Below are 12,732 nucleotides of genomic sequence, written 5' to 3'. Positions count from 1 at the left end.
AGCTCCTCCTTCACGCCACGATGTTGGAGGCATGGCGGAGCGACGTGCCGCAGGGAGGACGCTGGCTCGTCCTTGATGTGGCGCCTGGTTTGGACACCACTGTTGCGCGGGGGCAGGGGCGACGATGGCTCGTCTTTGACGCGGCATCCAATGTGGATGCCGCGGTTGCACGGGTGCGAGATGGGCTCGTCGTTTACCGGATGGAGCGGGGACGTCGGCTCGCGCTTCACGTGGTTGTGCGGCGGGGACGGTAGCTCCAACATGACGTGCGTTGGTGATGGCCCCATCTGACGGAGCGAATGCTCCGTCAGCAACTCGATCCGACAGACGAATTCTTCGTCTGTCACCGTGGCCTCCGAGAGGAGGCGGGGCCGATGCGACGACGACTGCTCCGGTTGTTCCTGCGCGGCCTGGTCCTCGTCCTCGCTGGAGGAGATGCCGATCTCCTCTTGGGTGGAGGAGCCGACCGCTGTGGATGCCGAAGGGCTCGGAGAGCGATGGCAGCGGCGCCGAGACCCACCGGAGGAAGAGCTTCCGCCGACGCCGCCTGCCGGGGCGGAGCACCATGACTTCGGCATCGCTTCTGGCATCGGAGAGGAGGAAGGGCTCGGTGAGGTGCGTGACAGGGAGGCGGAGCGGGGCGTTACTCGGGGAAAGGGTGTTGCGGCTCTGTGCTTCGCCGGAGCACGGATTATATACCCGTGGCCAGGCTAGGCGAAGGGGCAGTCAGCCCGCTTCAATGCGGCGTAACAACCGGAGTTGATTCCTCAGGAAGCTGCGCCCGCATTGAAGCGGCGGTTGCCAAAAAGTGACGTCGGTCAGCGCCGCCCTCCCTCCGGTCACATCGCGCGGCATCAATGTCAGCCGTTGCTTGCTCTGGGACGGCATGAATGCAGGGCGGTAAGCGGCGTGTTCATCAAAAGAAAAGCGCGTGAGAGGCGGGTGGGGGGTTGTGGATGGGCTAGGGCGGTCAGACGCGGGCTTGAGAACGGTCCAAAGCACCTTACAGACGATACATATCCATGTTGGATGATTTTTACGGTCCGGATAGATGTGGGTGGTTTGCCGGTCAGTCTTGAAGATGAAGTGAGGCCAGATGAAATCAAGATTCCCTTCGCAACCCCTTCGTTGCACCAGTGCATATTTCAGAAACAAAAATATATATCATTGATGAGCAGTGCCATTCGTACGTAAAAGTTGTACGTACTTTTTACGCACACTACACCCAGCACCATCAGCGTATGGTTAGCAAAGATCACGGGTTGGTTGCAATCTACTCCGTACAGTTTGCGTAGGAATAGCATTACCGATCATTGATGGAGTCGGTCTACGCCGGTATTGTCTAATGCCAGTGTGACCGGAGGACTCGACCGAGAGCATGTGACGAGGACGCGTTTACATGCATGCATGGCTACTTGCTCAGTTGGTGGGCACTTGTTTACTCACTCGGAGCTCAACTGCTGCTGCGAATCTGCGTTGGATCGCTCCTACGCCCACGCCCAGTGCTTGCTTGTGCAGTATATAAGGACAGGGGCTGCATCCATCCCCTTCACAAAATCATCACAAGCCACTTCCTGCCTCTAGACACCCACGCCAACTGCGGAAGATCGATCAGTAGCTACCCAAACCGATTTCGATTCTAGCCTCGCTTCAACGCGAACATTTTTCTCATTGATAGGGAACATCTGCCGAACCAGCAGCGCCCAAAATGAAGGTGAGGAACTTATTCAGTTTCTGCTCCCATTCTCGTGTTGCTTTGTTTAGCACCTAGCTTAATTTTGAGCAAGCAATACATTACTCTGAAGCTGAAGCATACCACTGATCGATTGTTTTTCTCCTTCTTCTTGTTGCAGCAAAAGATTGTCATCCAGTTGAGCTTGTCGTGCGACAAACGACGGTCCAAAGCACTGACAATGGCCGCCAGAGCAGCCGGGGTGACGTCGATGGAGATTACCGGCGACGCCAGGGACCAGCTGGAGGTTGTCGGCGACGGCGTCGACCCGGTGTGCCTCGTCAGCTGCCTCCGCAAGAAGCTCGGCCACGCCCAAATCATCAAGGTGGAGGAAGTGAAGAAGCCGGAGGAGAAGAAGAAGGATGAGCCGAAGCCAGAGCCCGTGCACCCGCCGCCCTACTTCTTCAACCCGCCCAGCTGCTCCTACTACCCCCACCAGTACCCGCTCTACTTCTGACCATGTAACTGCCGGACCATGCATGTAGCTGCGAGAGAGCGATTTTTACGTGCTTTAATTTTGATTTTTGTCAGCAACTACAAATAGCTACATGCGCGCGTGTTTATTAATTCATTGAAAGAAATGAAAAAGACGAGAGATACTGTATCAATATATTTACGAGTTCGCCTGGGTAATTTCCAGTTTGAAATCGAAGCAAACTCCATGGTTATATGATTCTCAGTTCTCAGGCGCTTGCTTCTTGGTGAAGATGAAGTTCATTCATAAACCACATGTGACATGTGGTTTGGGGCTGGGCCATGTGCCCGATGTGTAGGGTGACTGGTGAGGACGAGGAGCCAAACAGGACAGCACGATAGTACATACGTCATCTGCAAGTGCAAGAAAAGGTAGGACGTCACACCATGATGTCCTCAGCCCCCCATTGTGACGAATGCCATCTAATCATATGATCGGCTAATAATTCGAGTTGATCCATGTAACCGCGGTCCCGTAAAAACTGAATAAGATCTGCACTGTCAAAACCCATAGTTTCAGGTCTGCAGCGATTTCATAGAGTTTCATAGGAAAAGAGACTCAAAATTCTTCACCGATTTCACAGCAGTCGAGTGGCCCTCTACCTTCCTTTCAATGTTCTTACAGTGGCCTGGTTTTCTTCGGCCCGGTTTTCTTCGTCTTGCTGCATCAGTTAGTGGGGTGGGCCGGGTCAGCGACGAGAGTAGAGTAACCAAATTACTGACCACAAGCTCGTGACGGTAACAAAAGTACAAGACTGTTGGCATCAGATTGTCCACATCCCCACAATTCCCAATTCTAAACAAAAGTATTGGCCACCAACTGCAGAGATGGAGCGAGCACGGCAACCAGACTGCTCTATCGATCGGGATTTAGGAATGTTTGCTCTCTAGAGTAAACTTCGAGCTCCTAATACTAGCTTTACGGAATAGTTGGAAATCCCAATACAACCAGAGCAACCAATTCCACAACATAACTATAGGAGCCCGGAAATGACAGACCGCACAGTAATTAGAGTGCTGCGCAGTTGCTCTGGTTTTACATTTACAGCAGAAATAGAACTACAACCTAACAAATTAACCGTGAGAAGAGTCAGACTGTAAACCAGTACTGAAGTAGTCTCTGGTGACTTTGTCTGAATTTCTTACTATTGTACACACCTAGTAGAGTAGCAGTAGTATCTTCAACCGTATCTTTGCAAAGAAGTAAGATGGTCAAAGTTGTGAATATGTCGACTAACTTCAGGGCCCAAAGAAGAATTGGATCAAGCGTTCATGAAAATGTCACCGCTGAACACAATGGCCAATTTAATGGTGTAGACGTGTAGTTGGCAACGTTTCCTATTGTTTGCTAAGGACGTACCGCTGTCTGAAATATAATTGAGTTTGTGGACCATCGGAATTTGCAGATTATGACAGCTAGGCCATCATATATTGATCATTTGCTGATTATGAACGCTAGGGCATGTTCAACGCCGACCCTCAAACCGTCCGTATATATTCGGACCATGATGTCTGTATGTGTTGTGGCATCCAACGCATGCATGTATTGATTCGCAGGGCGACCAGACGCAATTTCTCTCGCATACCGAAGAAAAATGTGTGTAGGTGGGTGGGTAAGTGGGTGGGGAGGGGGGCTTTGCTGGCGTCTGGATCGCTGCCACATTGAAGCAGCACGCCGACCGAGAGAACCACCCGCGCCGCTTCATGGTGCAGGCGACTGCTCCGCGTTCAAATAACACCACGACTGTCCATCCGTTCCTCTGTCGCCCACATTAATGCACGTGGTTGCCGATAATCCTACTCCGGAGCCATCCGTCCGTTCCTCTGCCGCCCACCATTACCATTCGCCCGGTATATACTAAACTGCATCCCAGCCATAGCCGCATTCATCCTCCTATGGTCCCTTTGTCCTCTTCCGCACCACTCCAACCATGCCTTCCTCGCGCTCCAAAGCTCTCTAGGACGGACTGTCGTCGGAGCAGAAGGAGATGGCCGCCATTTACATGGACATGGTGTGCGAGGAACGGGAGGAGCAGATCCGGGAGGCGTAGGCCGACGCCGCCTACAACCTCCAGCTTCTCCAGGAGCACCAGCATGCGGAGGAGCGGCTCAATGCCGACAGGAAGATCATGCCAGACGCGGACATGGCGGAGCAAGCGGAGCTACTCGAGTCGTGGCGCTCCGCCCGTGAGATCAGCCTCGCCAGCTGGCGGTACCGCTAGCGTAAGGCGAAACTCGAGGTTGCTTACAAGGAGTTCAACAAGGCGGCGGACGAGGTGTGGAGCAAGACCGGCAAGGCGGAGGACATCGTCGGCTCCGCCCCGGTCGCGCCCCACCGCCACGACCACAAAGCCGTCACGTCTGTGGGCGTCGCCGGCAACAAGGAAGAGTAGTGCATGGTAAGTCACCGCTGCTCGGGTCCCAAGAAGGCCACCACTCCTTCCCTCCCATTGAAGCCAAGTTTGGTGGGCTGAACATCGTTGGCCGATTAGCCGCTTGGTGGCAAGGTGGAGGCGGACAACTTCAGTTCCCCGGGCTCTGGACGCAGAAGTTAGGGAGGCGGAGCTAGAGAGCGCCGAGGCGAAACTGAAGAAGGTGAAGTTTCAGTTCTCAGGGCTCATGGCTCATGGCTGGACACGGGGAACGGGCACCGGTAATCATTTAGATTATGTAAATTAATTATACCTCCAGAGTCGGGCTCATTTTTAGTTGAAGTATGTCTAAAATGTGATGAATTGCATCATGTTTATATGAAATCCGTTGTGTTTGCACGATTCTCTTCCAGTTTACATGAAAATCCGGCCCTGTTTACACGAATTTTGTCCGTTTAGTCCGGATAGTATTTGAAATGTATGCGGACATCGTTGGATGACCGCCTCCGCATTCGTGCTCGTGGACTGGTCTTCCTTGTCTATAGACGGATGTAGGAGGAAATTTACAGGTTGGCGTTGAAGATGCCCTAAATCATCATATATTGATTCACAATATCGGCGCCACGAGTCCAAGAAAGGTCCATGGTTGTCTCAATAATGTCACGGTTGCTTCAATGCTTAAATCATTGAAAGAACACAATCATATGTAAGTACACATGACACAATGAAACATACAACAATAAGTTGATGAATAGGCACTATCCCATATATGAAAAAGAAATGATTTTTTAATAAATGAGCTACTCCCTCCGTTCGCAAATATAAGATGTTTTGAATATTTTAATATGGACTGAAATGAGTAAACAAAGACACTACAACATGTGTATGCACATCTAATTCAAAAAAAATTAGAACATCTTATATTTGTGAACTGAAAAAGCAGCATATTTGTTTAACCAGATTTGCCAGAATATATATTGTCTATGTGAGGATACGTGGTTGGGTAATGCCACTCTCTAGAAACAATATTAAGCCTTGTAATGTATTGCTCACGACAAAAAGTGATATGCTCGCGCAATTTTTGAGCACATCATCGCTTAACATTCATCTTCGACTGGATTTGGTCGCCCCCGCCTTGTGCCATGACATACCCTCTTGGGGTGTGACTAGTTGGGGTCCAGCTGACACAAGACTGTGAAAATTTACAAGCAGTTAAAACATTCATCAATGTTTATCACAAAAGAAGTTTAGAACCTTTTAAATTTGTTTACTATTTTTTCAGATGTTACTGTTCAGATGCGCCGCTGGAAGTCCTGAAATAAATTCAGAAATAAATACGAGTACGAGGACTTAAACCCTGGTGGACTAGGATACCACAGTCCCTCTAACCATCCAGCCATAATCACCGTTTCATGCTAATATGTTAATGTTAAGTAACCGATCCATCGACTGGGTCTAGGTGGTTATGTCCGCAACCGCGTCTTCGGAGAAGCCTGCAACGTACGTGGCCAATCGACAATAATTGGGTGGGTCGCCTCATCCTGGAATTAAGATCTCGTCGTTGTTTAATGTTTCTCCGATTGGAAAATTCAAGGAGAACATGTGACTGTGATCAGGACGCGCTTACCTCTACTTGACCATTAGGGCACTTGTATTAGTCTACTCACTGCGAGCTCAACTGCCCACTGCGTGCATGTGTATAAGGCAGCTATCCCCTTCACCAAATCATCGCAAGCTAGACACTTGGCTCATTTGCATCTGCAAAAGATCGATCAGTTGCTACCCAGACCATTCTAGCCTTGCCTCGAACACCAACATTTCCCCATCGTGTTCCTGTTTCTCATTCATAGGCATCTAGGAACCCCAACAGCAAGCCATGAAGGTGAGTTTCTGCTCCTAGACTTCCAGTGTTGCTTCGTTTGCAGCTCAATTTTGAGCAAGTAATACATTACTCTGAAGCTGAAGCATACAATTGATCCATCATATCGTTTTTCTACTTGTTGTTGCAGCAAAAGATTGTCATTCAGTTGAGCATATCGTGCGACAAACGACGGTCCAAAGCACTGACGATGGCCGCCAGAGCTGCCGGGGTAACGTCCATGGAGATTACCGGCGACGCCAGGGACCAGCTGGAGGTGGTCGGCGACGGTGTCGACCCGGTGTGCCTCGTCAGCTGCCTCCGCAAGAAGCTCGGCCACGCCCATATCATCAAGGTCGAGGAAGTGAAGAAGCCGGAGGAGAAAAAGGAGAAGAAGGATGATCCGAAGCCGGCGCTTGCTGTGCCCGCGTACCCGCCGCCGTACTACTTCTACCCGCCCAGCTACTACCACCACCAGTACCAGCCGCCGCACATGGTCGTCTGCCAGGAAGAGCCCAGCAACTGTCGGACGATGTAATTAATTGCCAGAGAACAACGATTTTGACGTACTATAATTTTGTCAGCATGTAACTTTAGACTAGCCACAATAAAAAGTAACATACACTAGTAACATACACATTTCCCTAGACTATGTTACTATCTTAATAGTGGGTAGTAATATAAGTGTGATAACATACAAAGCTTCATTTATTAGGTTATAGAATCATATTGTATTGAGACATGTGATGTTACAGTAACTAGCTAAGTTACTGAAACTACATCTCTCCTTATTAAATTATTGCCACATAAGCAAAATTGCTGAGTTGGATTTGATGTTATTGCTGAAGTTACTTCCATTGTGGCTAGTCTTACATAGTTAGATGTACACGTGTTTATTGATTCATTGGAATTGGAAAAAATAAAAAGGCAAACGCCGAGGTTATGTGAATCTTAGTACTGAGTCGCTTGAGAAACAAAATCAGGGATTTCAATCGCTTACTTCTTGGCGAAGGGTGAAGTTCACAGATGAGATGTGGATTGGGGGTTGGTGCCTGTGCATGTGCAGCTTCGTATGGTGAGGACGAGGAGTCAAACATCACAACTGATAGTGCGTCGGCCCCACATAGTGTAGTGACGGACTATGTCATCTACAGTCCATATGATTATTTTTATATGAACCTAATCATATGATGATTTGGCGATAATACTGGCTGTATATCCGGTAAACCAGCAAATGGAAATGAACAGTCAAACATTCCATCCGAGTAAGACCAAAATATAGTTTGAGCTATGTATGCTCAAAATATCTGAATAAGCATATGAGATCGCCATTTGGACAGGAGAATGGTTATCTGAACAAACATTTCGACAGGACCATGGATTCTTCTGATGAAAAAAGATACACACTGTTGAGTGGCCCTCCTGCCGTCCTTTTCTTTGATTTACAGTGGCCATCTCTCAAGGTTCTTAGAGTGATCTGGTTTTCTTGGGTCTTCGCTTGGTTTTCTTCGTTTTATGTTAAATTAGTGCCTTTGTCCCCTCTTTTTGAAAAAAATTAGTGCCTTAGTGGGTATGCGAGGGCGACGAGCGGAGTAACCAAACTGCTGACCAGAAATTCATAAGAACAACAGAAGTGCAAGATTGTCGGCATCAGATTGTCCCCATCTCCATAATTCCCAACTGTAAACAAAAAGATTAGCCACCTGCTGCAGAGATCGAGCACGGCAATCAATCAGACGGGTCTATTTTCTATAAGAAAGTGTACAACTTCTGTTCTAGCTACCCCATTTCTGCGCGTTTTATTTTCTTATAGGAAGCACCGTCTAGTCATCATATTTTTTTCTTCAATAAAGGACTTTTCATTGAATAGATATATCGAGGTGATACAATCGTATTGAAGAAAGCCCGGCCTCTACATAGTTAGATGCACACAGTCAAAAAGTCCAGAGCACTCTAAAAATAAGCGTATATATTTAAGCTCTACAAGGTCTTTGCCTTTTCTCCTGAGTGCTGGCAAAATCACCATCGTACATATAGTATCTATCGAGAGATTCATCATGTACGAATCAAGAGTTTTACGTCAAGTTTTTTAATCGGACATGCTAGCATTCACCTGACCGATGGAGCCGTGTGCGTCGACTGCATCCACTTCCGTCATATCCGTTTCTGATCGGACGGCCCGTAACCATCTCCACACCATTGCAACTTGGCCCCTGTTGCAAAGCAAAGAATGCAACAAGATCATTGTTGCAAAGGCTTGTCCTCCGCGGTTGATTCCAGCACTCTATTAGCAGTCGTTTTACCACCGCCGCTGCTTTCCCATCGTCCACGACCACCTGTGCGAGCCTGGTGAACTACGCTCTCGTCATATTCCGTCGCCGTAGGCCTCACCCCGCTCAGAATTAAGGGTGAGCGGCGGCCGCTGTGGAATGGATCTAACGGCCTGCATCGGCAGTTGCCAGCCGTGCCCCGCGTTCTGTGCACGCCCGTGTGGTCCGACACATGCCCATCCGATGGTTCGGTGCCCTTGTGTGTGCTCCTTCGATGAGGCGTTGCGCGCTCCGTTGCAACGACTGTGTTGCAAATGGCGGCGGTGAACAAGGGCAGCGATAGCTAAGATGATTTTTGCTTTGCACAATTGCAAGACGGCTCTTGTTGCACGAGCCACAGAGCTTTTTTGCAACAAGGATCCTGTTGTGGGATGTTTCTGCAACAAGGATCATGTTGCAATCAACACGTGTGCAGATTGAATCGGATGGCTCGCGACCCAACCGATCTTTAAAGAGACCACCCGGCCCATTAGCACATAGGGAATTCATGTATGAGGTGATACCGTCATGTGAAGATATTTGAGCACGTAGGCGGTTGATATAACAAGCGAAGAGGCTCTCGTGTCACTCCTGGTGGGCGACCTGGGAGCAACGCAAAACATATACTAGTGTCATTGCCGCAGTAGTGCCTTGCATTTGGTGGTGGCTAGTGGCATCACTACATCGGGGTGGCTGCTGGGTGTGAACCTAATGAGCAGTGCGGTAGTAACTCCAACCGGCAAATCATGGTGACACGATAAATTCCAGGGTGCGGGACAGAGCGATCAGCAGCTCCCCTAGTAGGGTTCCCTTGCGGGGATGTGCCGCTCGCCTTGATCTGAGGCAATGCTTCTATGGTCTGGCCTCTATCTGTTTCATGGTGGCTTCGTGATTTTGTCATTTAAGCTTAGCTCTGAGTAGGAGGAGGGGCTTGTCCTTTTCCTCCGTGAAAAACGAGGCACATTTGTGTGGACCATTCTAGGGACATGAGTATTTTCTGGATGTTTTTAAGGATGCTAAGCCCATCAAGCTACACCTATGCTGTTTAGGTGAAGACCAGTGCAAGGTAATTGGTGAAGAGATAGCGCGGCCTCTGGTGACATGCTACATCATGAATTGTATCATCCCGAGTGGCTGGCTAATCCGATTCTCGTCTTCAAAAAATGGGAAGTGGGGGATTGGCTTCAACTATATTACTTTGAACAAAGTGTGTTCGAAAGATCCCTTCACCCTGTCATGAATCACCAGCTGATTGACTCAATCGCAGCTTGTGAAGCGCTCAGCCTCCTGAGAACCTACCCGGGCAATCATGAGATCTAGCAATTTTCCTCCTTCATCCGTCTGTGGAGAGGGGTGGCTAGTCCATGGACATGGATGTGGGAGGTTCCATCCAGGCGTAGCCGCATACATTTTAATAATAGTTCGAATCAACCGAACGAAATTCATGCGAAGACGACACTTTTCATTAAAATTTGGACATAATTTACGCAAAATGGTGGCGGTCTTGCCGCAACAGGCGTTCGCGAAGCATTCGCTAAGCAACCATTCCTCGCCGATCTTGACGAGCTCGCCGTCAAGGCGGCGACGGCGCCTGACGGCTGTCTCCGTGGTGGTCCGGAGCGGTCGAGCGCCCACGCGGCAGCGCAGTCCGGGTCGCTCTGGACCCATTCCGGCGCCATGTCGCTCTTGGTGAATGCGGAGCGGCGACCAGCATTGTGCCGATCATACCTCGCCTGCCGTCTCACCGCGCACTCCGCCTCGGAGACCACGGCCTGAGAGCCAGAGGCATCGGCGTAACCGCCTCCTCCGAGGTAGTGCAGGATGCGGCCCCGTGCCTTCGCGGTTGCCGGTGGCAACTCATCCTTGACGTCGCAGCGTTGGAGGCATGGTGGTGTGCCGTACCGCAACGAGGACGCTAGCTCGTCCTTGACGTGGCGCCTAGTCTAGACGTCGCGGTTGCGCGGGGGCGGGGGCGACGACAGCTCATTCTTGACGCGGCGTCCGATCTGGATGTTGCAGTTGCGCGGGGGCGAGATGGGCTCGTCGTATACCAGATGGAGCGGGGACGGTGGCTCGCGCTTCACGCGGTTGTGTGGCGGGGATGACGGCTCAACCTTCACGCATGCTAGCGATCACAGGATGGCCCCATCTGACGGAGGGAATGCTCCGTCAGCAGCTCGATCTGACGGACGAATTTGTCCGTCACCGCGGCCTCTGAGAGGAGATAGGCCACTGCGGCGGCTGCTGCTCCAACTGTTGTGGCGGGGCCCGGTCCTCCTCCTCGCTGGAGGAGATGGCGATCTCCTCCTGGGCGGAGGAGCCGACCGCCGTCGATGCCGAAGGGCCCAGAGAGTGCCGGCGGCGGCGTCAAGTACCACCAGAGGTAGAGCTTCTGCCGACGCCGCCTGCCGGCGCGGAACACCATGACTTCGGCATCGCTTCTGGGATCGGAGAGGAGGAAGGGCTCAGCGAGGTGGGTGGCGGAGAGGCAGAGCGCGGCGTTGCTCGGGGAGGGGTGTTGCGGCTCTGTGCTTTGCTAGAGCACAACTTATATACCAGCAGCTAGGCCAAGCGAAGGGGCGGTTAGCCAGCTTCAATGCGGCGCAGCGATCGGAGTTGGTTCCTCGGGAAGCTGCGCCAGCATTGAGGCGGCGGCTGCCGAGAATTCACGTCGGTCAGCGCCCCCCTCCCCCGGTTATATCGCGCGGCATCAATGCCGGCCGCTGCGTGCTTTGGGGCGGCATGATTGTGGCGCGGTAAGCGGCGCGTGCAGAACTTTCCTTGTAGTCCTTCTGTTGTCAAGAGATGGTTTGGTGCCGATGGTCACTGCTGTATGCTGTCAAATCATTGTTTTTATCACTTTCGGGGTTTTTATTTTCTTTTTCTTTTGCCTAGCCATAACTTTGGTCTTGTTGACTTTGCTATTTGCCGACGTGATTTTTCATATGCGTGTGTTAGTGTTAGCTGTGTGCATCCTAGTTATACAGAGGCCGGGTGTGTACTCATTATAATTGTATCCCTTGATGCTATATTTTGAGTCAATAGAAAACACTCTTTATCGGAAAAAAGCGGCGCGTGCAGAAAACGGTCCACACTGTCTCGCAGACCGATATAGGCCCGTGTATGGGTGGTTTGTGTGGGCTAGGGCGGTCAGACGCGTGCTTGAGAGCGGTCCAGACTGCCTCGCAGACCGATATAGACCCGTGTTGAATGATTTTCGTGGTCTAGACGGATGTGGGTGGTTTACGGGTTCGCCTTGGAGATGCCATAAGGAGATGAAATCAAGATTCCCTTTGTAACCCCCTTCGTTGCACTAGAGCATACTTCATTGCACTAGAGTATATCCACTCCGTCCTAAAATAAATGTCTCAAACTTAGTATAACTTTATACTAAAGTTAATACAAAGTTAAGACACTTATTTTGACACGAAGGGAGTATTTCAGAAACAAAATTATATATTATTGATGTGCAGTGCCATTCGTATGTAAAAGTTTTACGTACTTTTTACGCACGCAGCACCCTAAAGATCACGGGGTGGTTGCAATCTAAAAATCAACTAGTCCCTAAAGTTTGCGTAGGAATAGCATTACCGACCATTGCTTGAGCTGATCGAGGACCGCTGATCAGTTGAACGTGAGCTATTGTATTGTATCCATGTATTTTGTCTTTTCATGCTGTTAACTAACCGATCGACGCGGTCTACGCCGGTATGTCCGCAGCTGCGACTTCGAAGAAGAGTGCAACGTGGCCAATCATTGTCTAATGCCAGTGTGACCGGAGGACTCGACCGAGAGCATGTGACGAGGACGCGTTTACATGCATGCATGGCTACTTGCTCAGTTGGTGGGCACTTGTTTACTCACTCGGAGCTCAACTGCTGCTGCGAATCTGCGTTGGATCGCTCCTACGCCCACGCCCAGTGCTTGCTTGTGCAGTATATAAGGACAGGGGCTGCATCCATCCCCTTCACAAAATCATCACAAGCC

At 50.3% G+C, this 12,732-nt stretch overlaps 1 protein-coding gene across 1 annotated transcript; it reads left to right on the top strand.

The window, feature by feature from the left end:
- Positions 1-1,570: 1,570 nt before the first annotated feature.
- Positions 1,571-2,259, top strand: LOC119359602 (heavy metal-associated isoprenylated plant protein 16-like). The gene is made up of 2 exons (XM_037625734.1): positions 1,571-1,714; positions 1,854-2,259. Exons 1-2 carry the CDS (start codon positions 1,709-1,711, stop codon positions 2,187-2,189), a joined length of 342 nt encoding a protein of 113 aa, XP_037481631.1. The 5' UTR covers positions 1,571-1,708; the 3' UTR covers positions 2,190-2,259.
- The last annotated feature ends 10,473 nt before the right edge of the window (positions 2,260-12,732 follow it).

Source organism: Triticum dicoccoides, chromosome 2A (genome assembly GCF_002162155.2).
Source record: "Triticum dicoccoides isolate Atlit2015 ecotype Zavitan chromosome 2A, WEW_v2.0, whole genome shotgun sequence".
Classification (NCBI taxonomy): Eukaryota; Viridiplantae; Streptophyta; class Magnoliopsida; order Poales; family Poaceae; genus Triticum; species Triticum dicoccoides.
This window is presented reverse-complemented; position numbering and strand designations above follow the sequence as displayed.